Raw genomic sequence first — 27530 nt, forward strand, 5'->3', positions numbered from 1 at the left:
TTTCCTGCCTGTGTAACAGCCTGCCCTAACTATTGTTTACGCTATATAAGTATAAAACCTATATGGAAAGGTTAAAGTGATAGTTCACCCAAAAAATAAAATTCTGTCATCATTTACTGACCCTTAAGCTGTTCCAACCCTGTATGAGTTTCTTTCTTCTGTTGAACACAAAAGAAGATATGATTCAATTAAATTTGAAGAATATTGGTAACCAAACAGTCGATGGGCCCTATTGACTTCCATAGTAGCCTATTTGTTTTTCCATACTATAATGGGAGTCAATGCCTTGGGCCTGTTTGGTTGCCCAAATTCTTCAAAATATCTTCTTTTGTGTAGGCCTACAACAGAAGAACGAAACGCATACAGGGTTGGAACAACTTAAGGGTGAGTAAATGATGACAGAATTTTCGTTTTTTGGGTGAAAAAATGAACAGACCAAAACTGTAGGCTACTGTGAAAGTGCTCTCACAAATAAATCAGAATAGAGGAGTTAAGCAAAAGACCAATCCGCGTCACCTGAATTCACAAATCATGAAGAATGACATGAGGTATGTCTACGACATCGCACTGCTGATTTAGAGCCAAAAGAAATCTGAATTTTAAACCGCAAATTAGCTTGGGGGACTGCGGTCATTTAAACCCTGCCCACTTGGATCTGGTTCGACCTCCGCTTAAACTTGCACACAACAATCCAGGAAGTGTCAGTTAAATTGTGTCAGTCATGGACCTGTTGTATCTTTACGAGTGGATCGATATCAAAAGTATTTTGATATTTTCGTGTGTGTTTTTATTGCTGAGTGATTATATCAGAAATAAAGCGCCGAAGAACTTTCCTCCTGGACCTTGGTCTTTGCCGATTATTGGAGACCTTCATCATATCGATTCTAGTAAGATTCATCTTCAGCTTGCAAAGGTAAATACAATTCCAGTTAAATCTAGCTAAATGTAGGCTATTGTGTGAAAATCTGTGAAAACGCAAAGCCTATAGCGGTTAAAAGATTACAGTGAATGACTGCTGCAAACGTTAATCTCTGACGAAAATGATAGGCCCATGGCTGAGTGTTTAATTTAACAAAGACACTTTGTGACGCATCATGACAATAATACAACTATTTTAATTAAACATAATTTTATACATAAATTAAAATATGACGAGAAAAAATAACACTGAAATGTGGAAAATGAAAGAGTATGCTATAAGTTTCCGCGCAAGCGACGCAATGATCCAGATTCTGAACTGCATTCGATTCTGTTATATCCACAACATTCATACAATTACAGCTGCAATTAAGGATAAAGCGAAAGAACGTGTATTTGAGTGTTCTATTCAGAATGAGTAACTCGAGTTGTGAATAAGCCGTTGCCGTAACGGAATCTTTCCCATATTTTTTTACAGTCTATGTTTCAAATATGTTCTGTGTTCCCCATTTAGTTATATAAGGCAATTTGCAAGTAATGAACGCATGACAATGGGTGCTATGTTCACTGGGCCAGAGATCAAGTGCAAGTGCTGCGCATAGATATTTCAGCTCCACCTCTCTGCACGTCAAACGGGTGGAGGGATAGAGTTTGGGTATGGTTTGGGTGTGGTTGGGCCACCCATTAGGGCCCAAATTACACTCAGAGATGGGGAGGTAGACCTCCAGCGAGGAGGGGCGAATGTAATTTGGGTTTAATGGATGGAGCTAGAATATCTAACCACACCCTAACCCAACCCATAACTCAATCCCTCCACCCATCAGACGTCCAGAGAGTTGGAGCTGGACATCATTTGACTGCAGTGAGCACCAATTGAACAAATATGCTCCCACTAATGAGCTATGTAGTGGAATATCCCAAACATGTAAAAGTCAGTATGAATCATGAAAAATGAACAAAGTTAATTTCTAAAATAGAAGATAATACTTCAGTATACTTATTATTAGTTCTGACAACATTATTTTCAGCTAGTTAGGCTGGGAATGAAACAGTCTGGCTAAAACTAGTTCAACCAGCAAGCCAGGGTTTAAATGAATAAATCTTAAACTAATAAACATCTCTGAATTCACGAGTTCACACTTACATATAATTTTGAGGGAGTAAGATTAATGCGTATTTGGCGTGCTGTCTGGAGGGAGGGCTCCGAGCTCGGAATTCAGCCCGAACCCAGAGTACTCCCCCCGCATGTAAGTGTTTAGAACTAGAAGTGTGGAGAAGGGGTGGTGGGGGGATGCTGCAAACTGTCAATGGATCGAGGTAAGACTGCTGAGTCTATATATACCCTCTTATCATTGATTGCTGAGTGCTATCCACTCGTGTTAATTCTCTGAACGTGCTCCTCCCGAACTTAGTTAATAAAACTTCATTTAATGAATGTTTAGAATTTGCAGAATGTTGGAATTTTGGGCCAAATGTGGCTAAAACTTGATTTTCAAATCATATTTTACAGTTTGCAGAAAAATATGGCAAGATTTTCAGCATTAGAATTCTTGGACCAAGAATTGTTGTGTTGCATGGATATAAACTAGTGAAGGAGGTCTATACACAACAGGGTGATAACCTCGCTGATCGACCTTCACTACCTTTATTTTATGACATCATTGGAGACAGAGGTCTGTTTAATATCAGAATTTTAAATTGGTGGTTTAACATTTCACCATAAATTGTCAGTAATCTATTAACTGGGTTTGTTTTGTGTACAGGTTTAATTGTTGCCAGTGGCTATAAATGGAAGCATCAGAGGAGATTTGCACTCTCAACTCTTCGAAACTTCGGATTGGGAAAGAAAAGTTTAGAGCCATCCATCAGTCTTGAGTGTTGCTTTCTGAATGAAGCCATTTCAAATGAACAAGGTATTTACTGAGGCTTGTTGACTGAAAATAATTGACAATTGCATTTGAAATTGCAAGCAGAGTGTGATTTACAACAACTACTGTTCCAGGTCGACCATTTGACCCTCGCTTTCTGCTGAACAATGCTGTCTCAAATGTGATCTGTGTCCTTGTGTTTGGTAATCGGTTTGAATACAGTGACCATGACTTCCAGTCTCTGTTGAAGAACATCAGTGAAGCTATTTATCTGCAAGGAGGGGCCTTTGCTCAAGTAAATATATTCTCATTTTACCAAGTTAACTTTGCTTTCTTTCACTGCTCATGTACTTTTTTAAAAATTTCTTTAGCTTTATAATATGTTCCCATGGCTCATGCGGCGACTGCCTGGACCTCACAAGAAAATTATTGCTCTGTGGAAAGAAGTGATTGGCTTTGCTCGAGAGAAGGTGAATGTACACAGAGCGGATTATGATCCATCAAATCCTCGAGACTACATCGACTGCTTTCTTGCCGAGATGGAAAAAGTAAGACCCTTTTTAAGACCCTCAGTAAGTGAGCTCCTTATGGGTAATAATAATGTATATGGCTATTGAATTGAAATGCCACTCACTCATGTTGTTTAGCTTAAGGACGACACAGCCACTGGGTTTGATGTGGAGAACTTGTGCATCTGTACTCTGGATCTGTTTGTAGCGGGAACTGAGACCACCTCTACCACTCTGTACTGGGGTCTTCTCTACATGATAAAATATCCTGAGATACAGGGTGAGTGCTTACTGTGAGAAAGGACATTCATATGCACATTAAAAGTAATAGGTACTCACGCTCTCTCTAAATTTGGTATCTTCAGCCAAAGTTCAGGAGGAGATTGATCGTGTTGTGGGAGGGTCACGGCAGCCATCTTTATCAGACAAGGACAGCATGCCCTACACCTGTGCTGTCATTCATGAGATACAGAGGATTGGAAATATTATCCCAATAAATGTGGTCCGGGCTACTGTGGAAGATACTCAGATAGGAAAATACTCTATCCCAAAGGTGCATGGGCCTAGTAATGTTTAAAGTATTGTGAGAATGTGAACTTGAGCAGAACTTATTAGTTTAAGCACATTAAGAGTAGTGTGTATAATTTTACTCTTGTTAAAGGGTTAGTTCACCCAAAAATTAAAATTCTGTCAGTAATTACTCACCCTCATGTTGTTCCAACCGCGTAAGACCTTCGTTCATCTTCGGAACACAAATTAAGCTATTTTTGATGAAATCTGAGAGCTGGCTCACTCCTCCATAGGCTTCTATGTGACTGAAACTTGCTGGCCCAGAAAAGTTATTAAAGAGATCGTTAATATAGTCCAAGTGACTCCAGTGGCTCAATCTTAAGTATATCAAGCGACGAGAATACTTTTTGTGCGCAAAAACAAACAAAAATAACGACTTTATTCCACTATTCATTTCCTTCTCTCTGGACCTCTAGTTGGTTCGCGTAGTGTTTTTGCGCAGCGCGTCTGTGTTACACGTCACCACGTAGGCTCACTATTGGCCGACGCCGGTCATGTGTGTGATGCGTGATGACGTGCAACACAGACGCGCAGCGCAAAAACACTACGAGGCCCAGAGAGAAGGAAATGAAAAGTGGAATAAAGTAGTTATTTTTGTTTGTTTTTGCGCACAAAAAGTATTCTCGTCGCTTGATATACTTAAGATTGAGCCACTGGAGTCACTTGGACTATATTATCGATCTCTTTAATAACTTTTCTGGGCCAGCAAGTTTCGGTCACATAGAAGCCTATGGAGGAGTGAGACATGGCTCAGATTTCATCAAAAATATCTTAATTTGTGTTCCGAAGATGAACGAAGGTCTTACGCGGTTGGAACAACATGAGGGTGAGTAAATACTGACAGAACTTTCATTTTTGGGTGAACTAACCCTTTAAGCCTCTTGTGGTTCTGTAGGGTACAATAGTGACCGGCAGTTTGACATCAGTGCTGTTTGATAAGTCCGAGTGGGAGACGCCTCACTTTTTTAACCCGGGTCACTTCCTGGATGCTGAGGGCAATTTCAGGAGGAGAGATGCCTTTTTACCTTTTTCTCTAGGTATAGGCAAATTCTGTTTCCACAAAAGTAATCCAAATATATATACATTGATGACACTGTACAAGCCCCCCCATTATAATTACCCATCATTTTCTCTGATTTTCAGGAAAGAGAGTGTGTCTTGGGGAGCAACTGGCACGGATGGAGTTGTTCCTGTTTTTCTCCTCTCTGCTGCAGCGCTTCATTTTCTCTTCACCAGCGGGTGTGGAGCCCAAATTGGATTTTAAACTGGGGGCCACGCTCTGTCCCCAGCCATATGAATTGTGTGCAGTGCCACGCTAAAACAAGCAACACACACGTAATTTTATACATTTTAGTAATAAAAAAAAAATCTGATTTTAATATAGAACCTAATATGTGTATCTCTAAAAGTTGCTTGGTGCTTACATGATGGTCTGTTTTAGATCTTTCTTGGTTGGTTGGATGCAGACTGGCTAGTTGGTTAGTTATACAAGTCATATGATACAAAAATGCTTTACAAATAAATCACTATTAGAAACAAAAAGTATAATTACCATAAGACATAAAGGGAAACAAATTAAATCTAGGTTCTGCACATCACATGGCAACTTTTCTTAGGGTCCCTGGGGGTCCTTAAAAAGTGTTCAATTCACTTGTATAAAATTTAAGGTCATAAAAAGTCTTAAATGGTATAACAAAGATATTGATTATCCATTTTAAGTTGTCTTAAATTTGGGGACGGAAAAAACAGGAATAATGGCGTGAAATGATTATTGGCATGGCAATTATTAAACTTCTAAAGACAATGATTTAATTAAATAAATGTGATTGTGAGTAATAAATAAATAATGAATAATACATAAAGTGTTGAATATTTCTCTAAAGTGCAGAAATAAAGTTTAGTAACTGAGTGTGCAATCCAGCTGGTGGTCTATGATCTGAGCTATTATGGTGACAATTGTTTTTATGTACAAATATGTATTTCTTCCATAAATACACCCATGAATATGCAAATTACTTAGCCCCATATCCACTCACACAGGCTCAGAATATTTGATCCACTTGCTACACTTTACCGTAGTAAATTCTGCACAATGGTAAGTGGAAATACTGGTTTAATTCAGCCATATGTGGAAGAGTGAATTATACAGGCTCGCCTACAAGTCTGTGTCATAATGGCAATGCGTTTTATGTATCGCTCACTACAATGTCGGACACATAAAGGTAATTAATATCATTAGCCTTTTTTTTTACTACATTATCAAACAGCTAATAATGTGTTGCTAATGTTACACAAACCATGTTCCCGTTCGCCAGCTCAGTCTGCCTTCTGAAAATCAGTATCCTTAGAAATCCTTTGAACAACTTAGAACGTCAGTGGAGAAAGGCATATAGTTCATCATAACATCGTAATATACATAATTAACCCGTTATATTGCTAATGTACCTGATTTTTTATATCAACAGAAAAACATACCAGGATATACCAAAAATATACCAGGATAACCAGGATAAGAGACTCCCCTACTTCGCAGCATAGTTAATGATATGCTAAAGCCCACTGATGTGATTGGTTACAACGTAGTTTGTGACGTAGAGATCACTGGCGATTTCAAACTGCATTTTTTCACTGCAGTTTTAAGGAGAAAATACTCAACAATGGTGTTGACTTATGAATTTGCACATAGTTTGACTCAAAGCATATTAAAAACACCCTGCTCTGGGTACACACTGGAACAAATGCGTTATGGATGATGATCACATAAAACTAGGAAAAGTAAAAAAGTTTATTTATTTATTACGTTTATTGACTTTTATCACTGATGAATACGGCGTGTAGAAAGATCACATAGGCTACTATACTAGAAAAGCTTCATTACATCACTACAGTGGTTCCACCAGCACTTGCCGAGAAATCCGGATCGTGAACAGTTTGCAATCGAATCAAAACATGCCGAACCGTGGTTAAGAGGAGACGCAACAGCAACCTATCCGCACATTTCTCCGAACACAATAGTGGAAAAACACTGAATGTGTTAAAAGGTCTGTAATCATTAGGTTGAATCACAAAATTTCACTTCTGAATTATAGCAAATCAAAAAAGCAGGATAGAGAGGCTGAGTGAATGTGGTGTGGACTCTGTGAATGAGGGTCATTGTGTCAGAGACGCTGTAGTAGGACAGAGTTCCTGCACCGTGATCCACATACACTCCTATTCTAGAGGAGATGGGGTCTGCAGGGAGTTCAGTCAGTTTGTAATTGTGACCGAATGAGCAACCGGAGTCAGAGCAGATTAAACACCAGGACTGATTATTACAGCCAAACTCATAGTCATCTCCCCATCCCTTCCTTTTAATGCTCTTATATGACACTGTTATATCCACGATACCACTCCACTCAACCTCCCAGTAACAGCGTCCACACACACTCTCTCTGCACAACACCTGACACAAATGAGTAAATCTGTCTGGATGATCAGGATACCGCTGGGCTTTTTTTATGTTAGTAACCACTCTGTTCAACTCAGAGAGCCTGAGGTATTTATGGGCTGAGTCTGAATTGAGAGTGAACCGCTGGTAATCTGAAAAACAAAACATTTCAATCAGTAAATCTGAATGGCAATCATTAATCACAGCAAATAAGCTTTTTTCATGTTTTCATCAATGTAATGTGATTGATGATGTGCAATAATGCAATCAAGAAAACACTGAAATAAACAAACAAAAAAAAAAACCTTTTTTTATTTGTTATAAATTAAGCAGTGTTATTGGGTTAACCTAAATATTACACTAATTTTACTATATTTTAGAGACTTAGATTGTATTGTCTGTAAAGTTTTTTTAAAACTTTAATCTTTAGCAAGTGTACCACATGTAAAATGTATTTTAGATATTTATTCAAAAAGAATTGTTTTTATTCTTTTTTAATAAAACAACTGTTTTGACTTTCTCTCCATTCTCCCTTTCTGTGTGTGCGCTCATGTTTATGAAAAAAAGCTTACATTGTAGGAACTCATTCCTGCTCTTGTATTCATGGGTGGGAATCACCTCGATGTATCTCACTGTGCAAACCAACAGACAATGTACATCTTCAATGTAAAAATAGTTAATTTCCATCCTGTATTTTAATGCATTGTGTTGAAGGATTATATTGTTTTTATGATGTTCATTATTAGATTGATGTTATATTGACGAGAGTAAAGGCAAATGCGCTGTGGAAACCATCAGACATCTTCAATGTAAAAATATACATTTTTATCCACCTGTATTTTAATGCAGTGTGTTGTAGGATTACATTACATTCATTATATTGACATTACTGGGAGTAAATGCATGAATACTTTACCTATTCTACATAAGTTTTCTTTCTCTTCTTTAAAAGTATGCTGCAGTTTCTCTTGCAACTGTGAGACAAAAGTTCTTAAATCATCAAAAGAAAGACGAGAACTGACGCTGGACGACTCTGTAGATCCAGGAGGGACAGCGAGAGACTGGAAACTCTACACAGACACAAAGACCAACAGAAGGAAAATCAGATTCCTGCTTCCTAAAACACAACATTCTGTTTTTTAGATCTCTGTTACCTGGAGGAAATGGATGTGATCATCTGTGTGTGAAAGCTGCTCCAGCTCAGTGTCTCTCCTCCTCAGATCCTCAATCTCCTGCTCCAGTCTCTTCAAGAGTCCTTCAGTTTGACTTATAAGAATCTTTTCCTGGTCTCTGATCAGCTGTGTCACCTCAGAGCGGCTTCTCTCAATGGAGCGGATCAGCTCAGTAAAGATCTTCTCACTGTCCTCCACTGCTGCCTGTGCAGAGCGCTGTTAGGACACACAGAGACGCATTAGAACCAGTCCATTCACTCAGCTCTTACTGGTCCCTCACACAGCCTGTTCCCCACAGTGGGCTTCAGTGGGACTGAAAGAGCTCCAGCACTGGCTCCTGACTGGAGACTGACTTGAGGAGAGTCCTAACTGAGTCTGAAACAGCTCTTCCAGCAGTTCTTCTGCTCTAAACTCACCTTGTGAGACTCTACAGCCTCTCTCAGCTCCTCAAGCTCCTTCTGTCTCTCCTGGACTCTCTGCTGGAAATTTCTCTTGGTCTCTTCCAAGTGATTCTGTAGGGGAAAAAATTGCAGTAACACTGTCTGACTGTCTGTTGTGGACATATGGGATTTCTTAATTCTAAATTTAGTTCCTATTTATCCATTCATTTACACTGATATCTGGGGATGGGGATGGGGGCATATCATTAAGGAGGAAATAAGTTTATTCTTTGCTCTTGCTTCATACCTGTTTCTCAGTCCTCTCTTCAGCAGGCGATACGGTATCATGGGTTTTGTGTTCATTCGCCATACACAGCATGCACACACAGATCTGGTCAGTACGACAGAACATTTCCAGCAGTCTGTCATGTAGAGGGCAGATCATCTCCTGCAGTCTTTCAATGGCATCAGTCATTTTATGTCGCTTTCTTGAGTGAAATTCCTCGTGACGTTCAAAATGGGTCTGACAGTAAGATTCCAGACACACCAGACAGGACTTGATGGCTTTGTTTTTGTCCCCAGTACAGACGTCACACTCCACATCTCCAGGTTCAGCGTAATAGTGATCAAGTTGATCGTTTTGTAGTTTTCTCTTCCTCAAATTCTCCACCACTTCAGCCAGCATGGTGTTTTTACCTAAAACAGGTCTTGTAGTGAAGGTCTGTCTGCACTGAGGGCAGCTGTAGACTCCCTTCTGATCATCCTGATCCCAGTAGCCTGTAATACAGAGCATACAGTAACTGTGTCCACAGGGAATAGTCACTGGATCCTTCAGTAGATCCAGACAGATTGAACAACTGAACTGATCCTGAGCCACTGAAATACTGGATTCTGCCATTGTATTGTGAGCCAATACAGACAGAGATAAGCCTACAATAACCGAAAGACAAATACGTTTCGTTTTCCTGATCTAAAAAGTATAAGTAGTTTCCTGCTTCTGTGTTTGAGAGACATATATAGTTCGTTGATCGGATCTGTTTCTGTTTTGAACAACCGTCTTCTTCTTTTGTTTTCTAGCGGTTGGCAAACTTTAGGTGCATTTCCGCCACCTACTGGGAAGGAGTGTAAAGCCCAGAAGAAGAAGAAAAAGACAACTAAATCCTTCTAATCAAATCTGTATCGCAAATATTTTAACAGAATATCATACAACCTTAATGGTTTCTGTGCATTCTGAAATATGATGTTGTCCATAGTATGGAGCCAAATCAGTGTCATTAATAATTCACGCAAAAAACTTGATTCACACATGCATAGACAATTTCACATCCATAAAACCAAATTCACGTGCACAAAAAAACAATTCAACTTCATACATCATCTGTCTTGGAAATCTGAAACAATAAAACTACATAATATTATATTTCCAGCTTAAAACAAAACATAGATGTCTCCTATGTATGCATGTCATTACATACATAATGATCATCATCAGTTGAATGTGTGGTGGACAGGACATGAAAATAATCCATCAATACTAAAAATAAATGTTTATGTTCACACGTGGACTAAACAGCTATTAATAAACTATTGCTTCAACTGATCATTACCTTCTTTAACTTCAGTAAACACACAGAAATGAACCGATCAACTGCACATCTCTGCTTAGCCATGAACTGCGGTCAAAAGCTGATGACATAACATGCAGGGAGGCACATTGCAAGGCAAGTTTATTTATATACCACACAATGACTCCGGCACGGACACCACTTTCTCCGGCACGGACACCAACGTCTCCGGAACGGACACCAACGACTCCGTCACAGACACCACCATCTCCGGCACAGACACCAACGTCTCCGGCACGGACACCGTCACAGACACCACCGTCTCCGGCACAGACACCAACGTCTCCGGCACGGACACCGTCACAGACACCACCGTCTCCGGCACGGACACCACCGTCTCCGGCACAGACACCATCGTCTCCGAAACGGACACCAATGACTCCGTCACAGACACCACCGCCTCTGGCACGGACACCACCGTCACCAGCACGGACACCAACGACTTCGGCACAGACACCAATGTCTCCGGAATGGATACCAATGTCTCCGGCACGGACAAGTGCACTGACACCAATGTCTCCGGAATGGACAACACTGGCACAAACACCAATGTCTCCAGCACGGACATCACCATCTCTGGTACGAACACTGGCACGGACACCACTGTCTCCGGCAGGGATACCATCGTCTCCGGTACAGACACCATTGTCTCCGTCACGAACACCACCATCTCCGGACAGGACACCAACCTGTCCGGGACGGACAACGACTCCGGCATGGAAATGTGGACACCACCGTCACCACCGTCTCTGGAACGGACACCACCATCTCCGGCAAGGACACCAACGTCTCCGGAATGGACACCCGGCACGGACACCAACGTCTCCGGCACGGACACCAACGACTCCGCCACGGACACCGGCACAGACGCCACTGTCTCCGTCACAGACACCACCGTCTCCGGAAAGGACACCAACCTCTCCGGGACGGACATCGACTCCGACACGGACACCAGTTCTAATTTCAAGTTTTGTGAACATTTTTATTAAACATGGACCTTTATGTGCATTAAAAAGCCTTTTTATGCAATTGTATGCTCATTTTTTTAATATAAGCAACTACTTTAGACGTGCAAACTGGGTGCCGGTGTGATGAGTCGCAAGTGCTTGGCTAGATTCGCCTCGAAGTCGTTCATCTCGTCGTTACAAAATCTGCTGTGCACACCGTCAAGCGAAATGGAGTCTTGCACAACCAACACCCAGACCGCAATGACGTCATTTCTGCCGCGCACACCTTCACGCTCGTGCGGGCGCGGCGAGTATAAACCTAGCTTGAGTTTCTCCATCATTCCAATTTAAACATAAAAGGCAGAACAGTTTCTGACATTTTAGTGCTTAGTGTGAGGTAATCGGAGCTGCTAATACACACTCAAGCTCTTGAAGCTCCGCCCTCTGTGCTGGGAGCAGCAGCTCATTTGCATTTAAAGGGACACACACGAAACGATGCGTTTTTACTGACCCCCAAAAGGGACAATTTTAACATGCTGTAAAAAAGTATCTGTGGGGTATTTTGACTTCACATACACACTCTGGTGACAACAGAGTCTTACATAATACCATTATACCACCCCTTTTACATGATAATAAACAGCTGACCTTTTCATTTGTTGACATGACATGGTTAGATTCAGATGGTAAATATCATATTTTAAGTTGGATGTCCATCTTAGAGATAATCACCATATTTATAATGAAACCATCATATTAAAAAATATATTAATAATATATAATAAAATATTGTTTATTGTTACTACACTGTAAAACCTAACAGTAATATGTACTAAATAAAATTGAGCTCACAGCACTCAAATATTACCGAAACTTGAATGACTGAAACAGAACTCAAACTGAATGAATTATAGAACATTTCTAGATCCCAGAATGATAATTGTATAATTAAGTGATTAATTAAGTGATGATTGAGCATTAGTGATGAGCACCTGCTGTTAACAAGCAGAATCACTGAAGGAAAGAGAAACACAAGAACTACAACTGACTTCCAGCCACAGCAAAATCAACGGGAGATAAAAGAAGACATTAAATATCTCAAGATCTCAGCAGAGGAGGATTAAACAACTCCACGAACAGCATTACAAGCTTCACTTATTATTAACCACTTTGACTTTATTACTGCCATTCGTCTACAGAAGTTCTTATTAGAATTAACAAAGGTTTAGAAGTTGATGATTTGAGTTTCATTTAAGGTCACCATGGTGGAGATCAGCGTTTGCTTTAGTTGGGCTCTTGACCCTTGACTTTTGCACGTAAGATTTTCTTTGGCTGCTATAATTGAGTGTTTATAAAACATATTTGTTATAGCACAAAAGCCAAGGAAAAGTCTGATCGGGTGTTGATGGTGAAGGATTGATGATGACGACAATCATCATTTAGTGACTTGATTCACTGATTTCATTCAGAGTCTGATCTCTGATTAAAAGGGCAACTTATTAGTTTTACTCAAAACTGTGATTCTACAGCATAAGAGCTAGCCATGTTGTGACCGTCAGATAATATGAGGGATTTTACAAATAGTTGTGCACAAAAAGTTTCACAGAAAAGGTATTGCATTACTAAGACTCACACAGACATCAAGAATCAGCATATGAATCTCAACAATGGTGACCATTAAAAAATGATTCATGCTGCAATGCATGCTGGGTACTAGCATAATACAAAACATGGCTCCCAGCATCCATTGCGGCATAAATCACTTTTTTAATGGTCACGATTGTTGAGATTCATATGCTGATTCTTGATTACTGTGTAAGTCAGCATGATACCATAGAGGTTTTTAAAATCTGATTGTCACAACAATGGGCCTTACAGCAGAATCAGTTCTATTATAATGAATAATACAAGTAATACATCACCTGTCTAATCAGAGATTAGGCTCTGGAAAAGATCAGAGAATCAAGTCACTAAATGATGATTTTTATCATTCAAACATAACCACATGCTCATATTTTCTTTTGGCATATGTGCCATAACAAATGTGTTTTATAAACACTCAGTTACAGCAGCCAGAGGAAAAACTGGTGTTATAAAGTCAAGGGTCAAGGGCCCAACTAAAGCAAACACTGATCACTATCATGGTGTCTTTAAATGAAACTCAATAAATCATTAGCATCTAACCCTCTGTTCATTCTCAATAACAACTTCTGTAGACGCATGACAAAAGTCAAACTGTTTAGTAATAAGTGAAGCTGGTAATGCTGTTTGTGTAGTGGTTTAATCCTCCTCTGCTGAGATCTTTAGAGATTTAAACGTCTTTTATTTTGAGTTGATTTCATCTAAGGCTGTGGCTGGAAGTCAGTTGTAGTTCTTTTGTTTCTCTTTCCTTCATCGATTCCGCTTGTTAACAGCAGGTGTTAATCACTTAATTAATCACTTAATTTCTTGACTGCAATGTATATCTACTTTTAGTAAACTCAACTGAAATAATTGCAGAGTACTCATAACTATTGGTTTTTAAAATTAAAAGAATTAAGGCAATCGGTTTCCTCAAATGTAATAAGTTAGCTTAACTTATTGAATTTGACTTTGTGTGTGACATTGTGAGCTAACAAGTGCTCTGAGTTCATTTAAAGTTTGTCATTTCACTGTTTTTACTCAATAAAGTAAAGTTTCAGCTATATAAAGTATTTAAATGCAGTGTAAAGTTTAATTGTGTATTAAGAAATATTATTGTTTTAGTGGACTCGATTAAAATAAGTTCAGAGTACTCATAACTATTGTTTTTATAAACCTAATTGAATTGAGGTAATCGGTTTCCTCAAATGAAATGAGTTAGCTTAACTTGTTGGGTTTATATATGTTGTTATATTATGGGATCTCCTTCAATCCTTTCAGAATCTTTACTTTTAAAATAATTTTGTTGCTGTATTTTTAAAATATATTTTTAGTGCAAACTTTGCTAAAGTGATTGTTTTGAAATAAACATCAAAACGTTTTTTTAGTTATTTGATCACTGTAACGTTTTTTGTTTGTTTAATTTTCTGCAGCAGACAAAAAAACAAAAGTTCTTTTCCACAAAAAAATGTATTTCCACAAAAGCATGTACACTTTCCACATAGACATCTAGGGAATGTATTTGAACAAATTATAAAAAATAAACAAAAATAAAGAAAAAAGAAGAAGAAGAAAGAAAAAAGGTTAAATAACTTCAAGGTCGCAAAGCGACAGTGACAAGGCTGCATTTTGCACTGAAGAGCAACACAACTGTTGCTCCAAAGGTCACAATAAAAATACATTGAATGGAAAAATAGGACTAAAGTCTCCATTTTATTTTATTTATAATCTCATTATAGGAGAAACAGTGAGTGATCTCTTCTGTGATATTACTTTTTTATCAAGATTTATTTGTGAGACATTAAGAAAACTAAACCACACTGTCACATAGTCTTCCCTTCGAATGTTTTGGCTTGAATTTGTTTCTGCAGGGTATGTGGACAGTGGTCCAGAACAAGGTCAGGTGTATTAGGGGGTGTATTTGCACATTGCTCTGACAAACACAAAAACAACCATTACAAGAATATATAACAAACAGAGAAAGACTAACAAATCGGGGTGAAAGTCCCCTCGAGCACTGTATTAAAACATCTCCGTCTAAGCATCAGTCAGTTAAAAGACATCAGCATTCGTTGTGTATCGTGTATCGCATTCATTGACGCAGCCATGCTTATGAGTACATTATGGGGTGCCTTCGGCTCACTAATTGGTCTGTTTTATGCTGGGATGCAGGTCATGGTGCCATATCTTCCTCCAGCCCCTCTCTCCACTTCTGTTTTTACTACTGATGAGGTAAGAGGATTTAAAGTAAACATTTTTACTTAATGCATCTTGTACTGTATAGTGAATTCATAACCATGAAGATTATTTTCTAAGCTGAAAATCTGGTAAATATTGCGCCGTCTGTTTCACAGGCCTCATCTTTGCCTAAATGCCTGCTTCAGTTTCCAGATGTTCTGTAAATTCATTAATGTAGAAAAAAAGTTTAGTGACTGGTTACATATAAAATGTCTGAATTGTGCGTGTTGAACGCTCATGACCTTGCAGCACAGTAAGTCAGTCTTGGCTTTGTGGCAGGGTTATTGTCATTAACTAAAACTATTAAAAACATTTCTGTTAATTGAAATACAGCTGAAATCAAATAAAATCTAAATATTGATAAATGAAAATATAATAAATAAAACCTTAATAGTAATATTTTAACATAAAAAAACATAAAATATAAGCTAATTCAAAATATTAATAAAACTATAATAGCCTAAACCAAAATAAAAACTAAAATAACAAGGAATGTAGAGTTGTTTGTATTATATAGCCAAGATTTGTGTGATTATTAAGAATTTGACTGACACATGAACTTAATTTATTCACATTAGCCTAGTTAGGTGGCAAAAAAATATTGTCATTATAGGCATATTGTTATTGTAGATATCACATATCCTACTTGTCCCAATATTTGTTAAAATATTTATTTTTTTAAATCCTGTGCAGTATATGGGCTCTTGGTATTTTGTGGCAGTGGCTGTATGGGATGAAGACGATCTTAAATCATTCGAAACCACCGACAGCTCTATGCTTCACATCCAGAGAGGCGAAAACGCCACCCTGACTGTGACTGAAAGCACTCGCGTGTGAGTGGAAAACTGCGCACACACACACACACACACACACACACACACACATTGACATATGGACTGTTCTATTACTTTTCGAGTATATTAAAATAATTTTGTTTGTATCACCACAGTGGAGATCATTGTCAGAAAGATACTTGGACCTACGTCACTGTCCCTGTGATGGAGCATTTCCTGTTTAGAAGTGGTAGGAACGGATACAATCTGATCAGACTGAAACAATTATAATTCAACATGTATTCATGTTTAACATCACATAAAGGGTTCATGCAAGACAATCTCATGGTACTTTGTAACTATTTTGCGTGTTTGGTCTAATTTGTATGAATTCGTGAGATCTGTCTAAAAGCCAGTGGCGGTTAGATAAGGGGAGGAGGACCTTCGTGTTCGTGCTTAACTTTTTTCTAGAAATCGTTCATTTTCGTTCAGTTTACATACGAATTCATACAAAAATCGCCACCTCATAAAATAAGCTAGTTAGCCTACGGTTTACCGTGAGATTGGGTTGATTCATATCAAGCTATTTCCTTCTCAGAGATCCTTTTATAATGTCAATCATAATTTAGTTATGTTTATTTCAAAAGATGAATAATTTCTCATGATATCTTTTTCCACTTTAAAATGTGTCACTGTATGAGCAGATTACGATACTATTGCACTGGTCTGGGATGGCAAGTTCATAAACTGCTCTTCATGCATCATAATACTTTTTGTGGATGAAGACGAGGCAATGAGTGCTATGTTATTTGGTCAGTATCACCCTCCACCTATGTGATCAAAGCAACATGTTAAACTGGACATTAATGAAGACAAAATGCACACACATATAATTCAACATGCACCCACCTCTGAAACCTTTCAAGTATAACCTTTAATACTGAATATGTGCTGCATGTACAGTCACCACCAATGCAAAGGGATTCAGTTACACAACTGACTTTTATTCATAATGTCTCTCTGTTTGTCTGTCTGTCTTCCATTGCAGCTCGTAGTGAAAAAATACCAGATGAAGTGATACAGGAATTTAAGTCAAAAATGGAAAGTGTATATATGGAAGATGTCGTACAGGCACCTCTGAAACAAGGTTGGCCAAAGTTTGTGTCTGATACATTTCATTCTTGACCATAACTTAAGTATTGCAAAACAAAGGCCGGCAATCTGATGATATTATGAGCATGTTGTTCCATGGTTTATGTAAAACTACATTTATCATACATAGGCTATATCATTTATTTCAGGTTATTGTTTACTTGATGGGGCAGCTTAAAAAAAAGGGGTAAGTGCAAACATTGTGTTTCTAAACTGACTTCTGTTTTCACTGAAAATTGCACATTTTATTTACTTTGCACAATTTCTCACTGCTAAAGGTCACGAGCAGCTGCAGAGATCTTCATAGTCCAGATCGACAATAAATGACTGCTTTGATGGACATTAGGATTCACTGTTACGGATTTAGTGACTGATCTATTAATTGCATTTTCTGATTTGATATATTTTTCTGAATGAGATTTCTTCAAAATAAATTAAATCAATATTTCAATGAAACAGTTTGTGTTTTGAGTTTGTAAAACAACAACAACAACAACAACTGATTATTGGTATTAAAATTCATAATTGTGTTTTAGATTCATGAGGTATCACTTTTCCACCCTGGTTAATTTCTCATCCTGCCACCATTACATGAATTATTTTTATGGTACCCAATCTGTTAACAAATAAACCAAACTGTAAATTTCAGTCCATCAGCATTACATTACATATTAATATAAATATATTAGTAAGAACAATCAATTGCAGTGATTCCGATCCTGTATGAAATTCAAAAACAATCATAACATATCTGTCTAAAAGAGTATGAATTTGTAAAAAAAAAATTAGCAGTGTAACTTGATTAAAGAAATAAACAAAACTATTTTGTTTGTATATAAAACTTTATTGATGAAAATGGGTAATCCCCCCCCCCCCCAAAAAAAATACACTGTAAAACTATTAACCTTAAAAAACACATCTGTTTTAAAGCCTATTCATTTAATACTTTCTAACATGGCAAATTATCTTTGTGCAAATTATATAAATGCATTTCCTTTTAAGATTATATTTTACAGTGTATACACGAAATATACTATTCACATTTTACTTTCACATGCAGTGGAATAATACACAGTAACTAAAGTTTTTCTTCAGTTTTCTTGTGACACAGATTGTTAAATGCAGTTATGGATTCACTACAGTCATCAAAGCTCAAAGGCAGGGAAATAATTGTATATTTAATATATTAATTTGCCTCACTGAATTCTGTAACAGATCAGTGAACACATTATGAGGCCATTTTAGTACAAACCTTCTGTTACACATAGTTTTACAGCATGCTTTGGCATGAAATTACATCCAAACACAATGTCAATGGTTTAAAGCCATCGTATTGGAATCACCTTGCCTTTTAACTATGTACCCAGTGACTTATTTATTAAATAATTTGTAAGGTAATAATAAATAAAGTTTAAAAAACACACAAAAATACACAATCTTTTTTTCCTTTTCTGTATTTTTGCAACATTTTTTATATGATCTCTCATGGGATATAAAGGATTAATTGCTTATCTTCCTCATCTAACAATTATTATTATAAATATATCTGCAAGCAGCAATTACAGGACCAGGCACAGCGGCAAAAACATCATGTAAATGTTATTCAAGTCAGACTGGACATAGAATTTCTGGTGAGGAGTTTAGGACTTTAGGACTTTAAGTTAAAGTCCATAAATAGAATCACTCATAACTTTTGACCAACAGGTGGCGCTGTCAGCCTTTTAATATGGGATTGTGCTAAAGGCATACATTTTTTCTGAGATAGATACAGCCTCAAATCCTTTTTAGCATCCTCACCTTTGAACCCTTTGTGCTTGGCCCTTAATAATGATACACACAGAATACTTAACAGTAAATGTTAGCTGAGCGATATTCATTCAGTCGTGCACTTAAATGTTTCTTTGCTCATGGGCACTACAAAAACATTTATACAAACACTGAAGACAATTCTATTCATTTAAACACATTAGATATATATTGGCTACAATATAAATGCATTTGAATGATTCACTTATTCACCTTGGCTTGGTCTCAAACATGTTTGCTTTCCGATTTTTAGGCTTCAAACCTCTAAAACAGAAATGCTCATTTGAACACTTCATTTTATCCTTGCTTTGCTTGTTTCCTCATGAATGTCTTTGTTCTCTTCAAAACTGAGCTGCCTTTAAAAAACTCCATCTCCTACAAACTCTGAGACTTTGTAAGAAATGTTTTATCATACTAATAAAGACAAGTTAAACAACATTCCCTCCAAAGAATAGTTCAGTTGCACATTTTGGTCATGTTGTACAGACACAGCTTTTTACTCACAGTTTACCCTTAAATTTCTTGTGAGATCAGATGCCTCGTATGGACGTGACAAAATTATGCACATATTATACAGTAAATCGAGAACATGTTCTCTTTTGGCAGCACTAATTCCCTGCAAACAGGGTTTAATTGTCTTAGTAATCTAGAGAAAGCCCCTGTGAAATAAGAGCATTAAATCCTGTTTTAAGTGCAATACCGTTATAATAAATCGAATTATTGCGCTCATATTAGCATTTAAAAATAGCATATTAAAATTTCAGCCCTCTTGAGTCACACAGCAGCACAGATGTGTGACTCTAACCCTGGCAAATGGCAATAACACTCCTGTTTTGTATAACAAAGGCACTTGACAAATATGAGGCATCTGTGTAAAGCTAAACGGGCACTTCTTTAGCTACAACTTCTCAAAAATTAAAGCTACACTGTGTAATTTTTTAAGTTGATTCTTTGCAAAAAAACACTTTGTTCTTTCAAAATGATATGTACTCATTAATGTGTAATTACTTATACCAACTAATCAAGTATTCTCGTAAGCGTAGAATCTGCCATTTAGAATACATACGAGCGAGTCGCTCGAATGGCGGCAGCCATGTTGCGCCTCCATCTTGAAAATACATTAGCCAAAGAGGGACATACCTGGAAATTCAAGCTTCGCCTTTCGCGTTTTTACACTCAGTGGCACCGTGACGAATGCAAGGGGGAGATTACTCGCGACTGCCGGCAGATTTGAAATAATACGGCCACCGTAGGAGTTAAAACGCCCTCAAAATGGGAGGGGCTAGAAAGTAATATTCAGTTGGTAGTCATAAACAATTTCACCGCTAGATGGGAGAAAATCCTACACAGTGTAGCTTTAAAGATTTTCTGCAAAGCCATTATATTAAACTGGGTGTTGCAACAAAATATTTTGGAAATCAGTATCTGATAATATGACTAAACGAGCTGAGCAATAACACATGATGCCCTGATCACCATGTTTAAGAGCCCAACCAAGCCAAGCTGATGCATTTTACAAACACGACTGACACATTTTACTTCTACGTTCTGTAATGCAGGGAATCTCCACTGACTCGCAGAGAATCCCCCAGAATGCAATCCAGTCTTTCATTTAGGAAAATCCATCAAATTCTTAAACTTTCACTCAATGATCGTTCTGATATGTCTGTCCATCTATTTAAAAACGCATACTTATTTTCCTGTGACAGTAATTTGCCATCATTGGTCCTGTTAAACTTACTCTTCTATAATTGTTGTTCAGAACTCTGAAAATACCACTACAAAAACTGATATATAACTCATATTTAACGCTGATGCAGGATGTGTGTCCACACACTCACTTCCTCTGGACAGGCTTCACACAGATGTGTGTATGGTTCCTCCTCACTCGTTTCTGGAGGTGATGTCCTGATGTAGAGACACAAAATGGATGTTAGATTCTTTATTTAGTCTCATGTTTGTCTTGAGTATAGAAGCTTCATACAGTCAGGAGTCGCAGACGCAGATTCTCACCTCAGTCTTTGCTCTCCTCCAGCGCACTGCGCTCCCAGGTTTAGACATACCTGAGAATGAGAAAATGATTTTACTATATTTTACTCCTAAAATAATAGAGAAATAAGGTTGGTTGATTGATTATATAAATGTCGACCAGCCCGCCGCCCTAAGTCTGATTGGTTTATATCTGTGTTATCATGTTGTTCAACAAGGATGTTGATTCAGAAATCAACATGTAATAATGTTTTTTGTCTTGAAAAATATTGTTCCTGGTCTTATTGTGCATGACTCATTCAAGCACATTATTTGTCTTTGTCATTTTGAAAATATAATAATTTGGCTCATTCTGGTAACTCAAAAAAAACAATTCATCAAAGTGTGTTTTTCCACTAAAGAATATGTCAGAATTACAGAAGAATAATAGTGACTAAGCTTGCCATTTTACTTGATTTGGTTACTCACATATAGATGAAAGCAGAACCATGAACGCCACAGCTGCAGAAACACTTCCCAGCAGCCACCTGTGAGGATTATGATGTCATTAATCTATGAGAAGAAAAGCTCTGCTCCTTTTTCACGACTAATGAGCCACACAGACAGAAATCTCTCTCTCGCTCTCACACACACACACACACACACACACACACACACACACACACACACACACACACACACACACACACACACACACACACACACACACACACACACACACACACACACACACACACACACACACACACACACACACACACACACACACACACACACACACACACACTTTCATTACCCAGAGGAGATGGCAATGCAGAGGCACAGAGTGAGGATGAGGAGAAGGACTTTCCAGAGCACAGTTTCTGAAACAAATACAATAACAATCTGTTTCTTATTTTCCATATTCATCAAAAACTCACTGTAGGCAAGGATTGGAGCTGTAGTTCTTTCATTCACCCTTTTTTCTCACCTGACAATGTCTTGCTGGATGAGCTATAACTATTGAGGTGACAGACAGATGGGGGAGGAACATCCAGGAGACCGCTCACTGATTGGCTGAATTGTTCATGGGCGGAGCAAGACTCGCACGGCGGCTCCTCCTCTTCTTCAAGCTGAGTCTGAGGAGGCACTTTATCAGAAGAGGAAACAGGATCTATGGGATCTATAAAGGAACACACACACATGTTTACAAAAAGTGAACAGGCAACTATTTTAATTTTAAACTATTTCTTTAACTCCAAAACTAGAATCCCCCAAACCGTAGGTGAAGCTGATAGGTGTATCTTTCTCATAGCTGTGGTCCAGCTCCTCCCATGATGATGACTGGATTGGGGTGATCGGGTCAGATCTTCTAAAAACACTTCCTTCCAGCCAGGACTGGCATGATTGGCTCATATCACTCAGAAGGCTGGCCAGTGACCTTTTTGCCCGGCGCCTTCGTCTGAATATGCTAACACACACACACAAACAAACACGTTGGGTGTCCATGTTTCATGGGGACTTTTCATTAGACATGATGATTTTTATACTTTACAAACTGTATATTCTATCCCCTATCCCTACCCCTCACAGAAAACTTTCTGCATTTTTACATTTTCAAAAAACTTCATAAAAATGTATAAGCTGGTTTCCTAGTGGAGCCCGACCAAATCTGACAATGTCAGAATTTTACTATCTTTCTAGAGACATTTGGTCCTTACAATGTAGGTTAAACACACACACACACACACACATTTTTATACTGTACAAACTGTATATTCTATCTCCTTACACTAACCCTACCCTTAAACCTGCCCATCACAGAAAACTTTCTGTATTTTTACATTTCCAAAAAAACTCGTTTTGTATGATTTATAAGCTTGTGTACCCATGGGGACCTCAATTTAGTTCCTCACTGTGACACGGGTCCCCATGAGTCTGTGTGCATTCAGGCTGAAGTCCCCACTGGGATAAAAAAACATGTACACACACACACACACACTTTCCACAAAATTTTGTTTAGGCAAATTTGCGTCGGGGTTAAATGAGTAAAAATGCTGCAAAATTGCAACATTTAGGGTTGCAAAATGTTACCATTATTTTTTTATACAGTAAGTAAAAGTTTTGAATTCACAATGTATTTGAAATATAATATATTTGAACCAGTAAAGATACAGTCATGAAAAGTTTGAAACAATTTAAATGTTGCAATAAATATTCATTTCAAAGCATATTTTAAATATAATACAGTACTTTTAATACCACCTAATTCAAAAATAATATATGCTATTATATAGGCCTAAAAGGGACAATAATGACAATACATCTAAGAAATCACTTTTTTTTTCATCGAATATACTCAATTTGAATGATAACAATAGAAAAAGTTTGACCCATAATGGCCAGTGTTGCATTTTTGCTACTCAGAAAATTCAAGTACGTTCAAAATTTCATTGTATGTAAGCTTTTTCTTATCACTAGACATAGGCTAGAAATATATATATATATATTTAAATATTTGATGTCAAATACTAAATAGATAATAAACAAATGATAAAGTAAACAAATACATTTGTTCTAAATGTGTTTTTTATAAACAAATGTGTTTTTTATTAAACAAATGTTCTAATTTGTTCTAAATATGTAAATTGAATGTGTCAACTGAACTGACTGGTACCATATTGTGTAACTTTAGCAAGCTGTGTGGCATTTAAACTATTGTTGTGATAAATTTCAGAGTGTCATGTAATGTTATATGTAGTTTTTACCAATATGTTTTTGAAAGCAAGGTATTAAATAATTGCTTTTAAACAAACATTGCAATTCTGCTATGCTGGCTCTCTGAGGGTTAATTAAGAAATCAAGTACAAGACCCAACACTATATTGCGAAAATACTGTAAATGTGTAATGTATTTTAGCATAGGTGGAACGAAATCCATTTCATTAACGTCAGTATAACTGCACCAATGAATAAAGCAAAGAGAAACAAACATTTAAAGTTTTTAAAAGATAGTCTGAAATCCAGCTCATTCATACTCACAGCACACACAACAAAAACAAACACTGTCATGAATCTCACCGGACAAGATTCTCTTTGTATGAGACGCTGGTGTGTGAGGGAGTCAGGGTGACGTTACCCTCGTCGTCTGTGCTAAAACTGTCCTCTGTCAGTACGTAATAACCGTTGGCTATTAGGCGGGGGCTTCGGCGACACACACACACGGAGCCTGTCAGCGGATTGGTGGAAAAACACTCATAGGAGGAATCAGAGAAGTGGGAGACGTCAAGACTGAAAAGAGAAACAGCATTATACTTAAAGAAAATAGCAAGGCAGAACCTATAAAGATATGTTGCTGCTGTTTGTCTACATGCTCGTACCTGTGACAAATATGTTCAGCCTCCTGCCTCCTGGTCTTAATCGGAGAACCTATGACAAACACCAGGTCAGCATTACAACAGTCTTATCAATGAATGTGCGCAAGATAGAGGGAGAATGAGATAGAGATGTGATATGAGGGCACACATACTTGTAACCGCTCCTTTGAAGAAGAAAGCCATGGCTTATGCTGCAGCCAAACCTGTAATACACAAAATAATATTCAGCTCAAATGGATAGTACATAATCTACCGAATGCACACATATTGGTTTTGAATTATTTCTCTTTCTATTATTTCTTTTTTTGTTCTTCACATGGATATTCACATGAATAATTCATACATCAAACAAAAACATTCTAAAACGAAGATCAAATCAAAGCAATAAATACATATAAATGCAAATTATTATATATGGATATGAATAAACCAGTACTGATGAATGGTGATTGTAAAGAATGAAAAAGACAAAACAATACAAGGTCACTAACACAAGTCCATAATTTGCTTTCTGGAAACAGGATCAAATGAACAAATTTGTACAGATCCATCACTTTTCTGCTATAGAGCTAGTCATTAATAAAACAATAATAATATAACTGTATAAAAGTACTTCTTTAAATCCTTCAAATTATTCTAAAATTAGTCTTAAACAGAATGTAAAAAAAAATTTTCTAAATAAAAAAAAAAAATCACAGAAATATTAAAAACACAAAAAATAAATGGTTACGGATTTAATATGTAGTAAAATAAAATATAATGTATATCAATTTAAAATTATGACATGGAAATGGAATTACAGGCATGCTTTTTTGTAATAGATTTCTAAAGAAATTAGGTCAAATGAGAGGAAAGACTATAATTTATGGTGTATTTAAGTTTTTGTTGTTGTTTTTTCTAGATAATATTTGTAGATCAAATGTACAAAAATGCATGTATTTCATGAAATAAAATGAATCATTGAATGAAAAATGGGGAGGGGTGTCTGACAGGATGGAAAGCGAGTGGGATGGGGAGGGGGAATCAGGAAGCCATGATCCAAAAGGGGATGATGCTGGCAAAGTAGGTGGAGACCAGTTACTGTACTTCCTGTTAACTACTTCCTGCCTGGAGATAAACGATTGGCTGATCAGAGTGTCATACATGTGTGTTCTGCTGCAGCTGCTATCAGAGAAGCTGAGGAGACCAACGGCAAAGAATGAGGGAGCACAATAACCCATGCTCTCTCTCTCTCTGTCTCCCACACACACACACAAAGCAGCTTGTTTGTTTTCTCAAAAATCAGAGTGATCACATGACACACTTCTTTAACTTATGTTTGCGGTTGAACAGAAAGTCCTCAAAACCCTCACACGCATTTCATGTAGTCTCTGTGAGTTAGAAACACAAGGACTACAAGATTAACATTACAACATCCTTAGTATAACTGAAAGTTGCAAATACATTAAAAACAAGGAAAACAAACTATGAGGAAATGTTATTGCAGCAGAGTGTTTAGTGAAATGAGTAACTGCAATATCAAAGCATTACCGAAATGCATGCCAACCACACATGCACACAAACAGAGCTTCATAGATAAGCTCTGAATAACAATTGATTTATGTTGGCTTTACTTCCATTCTTTTACACTTAATTATTTAATGAGAAATTGTCATTTAACCCATATAAGACTTAAGAGAAAAAATATGTTAATGTTTTTAATATTAATATTTGATGCATTGTCTGTTTCTCAAGTTCTTTTAGTTGTTTTATGTTTTCTGAGATTTATTTGTTTACTAGTTTTTACCTCTAAAAATATAAACTTAATGTAGCCTACAGCACTTTTGGTCTTCCTTTCTTAATAAATAAAATGGTCTACCTTACAGTTTTCATAAATAATTTGATATATTTATTAATATAATATTTAATTTCATAAATATTAATAATAATTAAGAAAAATTACTGTTATTTAACTCAGAATAAAAAAGAATAAAAAAGACATCTGGCGTCCTCGTTATCTTAATGCCCTGTCTGTTTCATTCTGCATTCAGACGCTCCTCGAGTCTTTGTTGCTCGGCCTGCAGCAGTTACGATGCACGAGACACATTCACACACATATCGAGCTGAGAGTTTAACTTTATATTGTACATGGCAATCATACAAATCCATAAATCTAAAACCTCAGTGTATAAAAATAATATATAAGGTGATTGTGCTGAAGCGTAATGTGATACTAACATCCGGTTTCTTCTCGCCACATTATTTAGCGCTGAATCTGCCTTGTTTCTAACGTAACTGCACAACACATATAGAAGTAATACGATTAAAAAAGAAGAGAAAAACAACACTTACCTAAACCACGGAGAATGCGGATAGCGGTGCTGTCTGTCCGCTTACTTACAAACATTGGCATGCATGAAGAACCACGCCTACTGTCTGAGAGAGAGATAGAGAGAGAGAGAGAGAGAGAGAGAGAGAGAGAGATCAAAACAAAATAACGCTGTTTGAAACAAAACTTATCTTAAGTAGGCTATATAGTGCACATGCACCAGTAAAATAAAATATTTGACCAAATTAATTATATTTTAAGAGTATTTTTAAGAAATTAATTGTATTTAATTAATTATGTATTTATATATCACTTTGGACAAGATTCACCCAAAAATGAAAATCATTTACTTACCATTATGTCATTCAAAACCATAGGCTGTCAAAAAAATAAACCAGTATGTCTTTCTTCTGCTGAACACAAAAGATATTTTGAAGAATGTGGGAAATAACCGTTTTGTTTACCATAGTATGGAAGCCCATATCTGCCAAAATAAATAAATAATAATAATAATAATAATAATAATTATATTATCTATATAAATACTGTACTGTATATTTCTGACTTATGGATATTACTTTGACAGTCACCTCTTATAACAGATTACTCTAAATTGAAACAAAATGTATCGTGCAAAGCGCTATACAAATAAATGTCAATTATGAAAAAATTTATTATAACAAATATATTATATATAGTTTTGTCTTATAAGATAAAAAGTGACAAAATTTCAAAGTCATACTGTCATATTTAGACTTTTTATCTCAGAATTATGAATTAGTATGACATAATTTTCTACTTTTTGTTTCAGAATTATGACTTGGTATATCATGATTTATGCATTTTGTCATCATAAATATGATTTATCAAAGT

At 37.0% G+C, this 27530-nt stretch overlaps 4 protein-coding genes across 5 annotated transcripts; 2 read left to right on the top strand and 2 right to left on the bottom strand.

The window, feature by feature from the left end:
* The first annotated feature begins 641 nt into the window (after positions 1-641).
* Positions 642-5781, top strand: LOC311291605 (cytochrome P450 2J4-like). 2 transcript variants are annotated; one of them, XM_084410722.1, is made up of 9 exons: positions 642-913; positions 2429-2591; positions 2682-2831; positions 2921-3081; positions 3158-3358; positions 3434-3575; positions 3661-3848; positions 4761-4902; positions 5009-5706. In XM_084410722.1, exons 1-9 carry the CDS (start codon positions 722-724, stop codon positions 5182-5184), a joined length of 1515 nt encoding a protein of 504 aa, XP_084266848.1. In that variant the 5' UTR covers positions 642-721; the 3' UTR covers positions 5185-5706. The 2 variants fall into 2 exon arrangements, with proteins under 2 accessions (XP_084266848.1, XP_084266849.1); XM_084410723.1 differs by having other exon boundaries at positions 645-913; positions 3158-3334; positions 5009-5781.
* A 676-nt stretch (positions 5782-6457) lies between these two features.
* Positions 6458-9929, bottom strand: LOC311291601 (E3 ubiquitin/ISG15 ligase TRIM25-like). Its single transcript, XM_084410718.1, has 6 exons — positions 9152-9929; positions 8881-8976; positions 8447-8680; positions 8209-8362; positions 7865-7924; positions 6458-7444 (listed from the first exon to the last, which is right to left on the bottom strand). The coding sequence occupies exons 1-6, from the start codon at positions 9740-9742 to the stop codon at positions 6918-6920; spliced, it is 1662 nt and encodes a 553-aa protein (XP_084266844.1). The 5' UTR covers positions 9743-9929; the 3' UTR covers positions 6458-6917.
* Positions 9930-15036: 5107 nt separating this feature from the next.
* On the top strand, positions 15037-17655 carry apom (apolipoprotein M). The gene is made up of 7 exons (XM_084410759.1): positions 15037-15268; positions 15968-16107; positions 16224-16297; positions 16752-16859; positions 17096-17194; positions 17349-17386; positions 17478-17655. The coding sequence occupies exons 1-6, from the start codon at positions 15143-15145 to the stop codon at positions 17375-17377; spliced, it is 576 nt and encodes a 191-aa protein (XP_084266885.1). The 5' UTR covers positions 15037-15142; the 3' UTR covers positions 17378-17386; positions 17478-17655.
* A 380-nt stretch (positions 17656-18035) lies between these two features.
* Positions 18036-26767, bottom strand: tmem71 (transmembrane protein 71). Its single transcript, XM_084410754.1, has 10 exons — positions 26681-26767; positions 24502-24552; positions 24353-24401; positions 24054-24263; positions 22254-22444; positions 21965-22156; positions 21791-21857; positions 21463-21521; positions 21019-21068; positions 18036-20913 (listed from the first exon to the last, which is right to left on the bottom strand). Exons 2-10 carry the CDS (start codon positions 24530-24532, stop codon positions 20890-20892), a joined length of 873 nt encoding a protein of 290 aa, XP_084266880.1. The 5' UTR covers positions 24533-24552; positions 26681-26767; the 3' UTR covers positions 18036-20889.
* Positions 26768-27530: the final 763 nt, after the last annotated feature.

The sequence above is a fragment of the Rutilus rutilus genome (assembly GCF_951802725.1).
Source record: "Rutilus rutilus genome assembly, chromosome: 6".
Taxonomy (NCBI): Eukaryota; Metazoa; Chordata; class Actinopteri; order Cypriniformes; family Leuciscidae; genus Rutilus; species Rutilus rutilus.

Bases quoted from the DNA above. Each gene is read 5' to 3' on its own strand.
- apom (XM_084410759.1), top strand. From the start codon at position 15,143: ATGCTTATGAGTACATTATGGGGTGCCTTCGGCTCACTAATTGGTCTG. The intron at 16,108-16,223 runs GTGAGTGGAAAA...GTATCACCACAG, and splicing joins GTGACTGAAAGCACTCGCGT to TGGAGATCATTGTCAGAAAG. The intron at 16,860-17,095 runs GTCAGTATCACC...CTTCCATTGCAG, and splicing joins AATGAGTGCTATGTTATTTG to CTCGTAGTGAAAAAATACCA.
- LOC311291605 (XM_084410722.1), top strand. From the start codon at position 722: ATGGACCTGTTGTATCTTTACGAGTGGATCGATATCAAAAGTATTTTG. The intron at 3,082-3,157 runs GTAAATATATTC...AAATTTCTTTAG, and splicing joins AAGGAGGGGCCTTTGCTCAA to CTTTATAATATGTTCCCATG. The intron at 3,359-3,433 runs GTAAGTGAGCTC...CATGTTGTTTAG, and splicing joins GACCCTTTTTAAGACCCTCA to CTTAAGGACGACACAGCCAC.
- tmem71 (XM_084410754.1), bottom strand. From the start codon at position 24,532: ATGGCTTTCTTCTTCAAAGGAGCGGTTACAA. The intron at 24,264-24,352 runs GTACGAGCATGT...TTCTCTTTTCAG, and splicing joins GCTGAACATATTTGTCACAG to TCTTGACGTCTCCCACTTCT. The intron at 21,522-21,790 runs GTAATGAAAGTG...TAATCCTCACAG, and splicing joins TGCATTGCCATCTCCTCTGG to GTGGCTGCTGGGAAGTGTTT.
- LOC311291601 (XM_084410718.1), bottom strand. From the start codon at position 9,742: ATGGCAGAATCCAGTATTTCAGTGGCTCAGGATCAGTTCAGTTGTTCA. The intron at 8,363-8,446 runs GTAACAGAGATC...GTGTCTGTGTAG, and splicing joins ATCACATCCATTTCCTCCAG to AGTTTCCAGTCTCTCGCTGT. The intron at 7,445-7,864 runs GTAAGCTTTTTT...TTTGTTTTTCAG, and splicing joins CAGGAATGAGTTCCTACAAT to ATTACCAGCGGTTCACTCTC.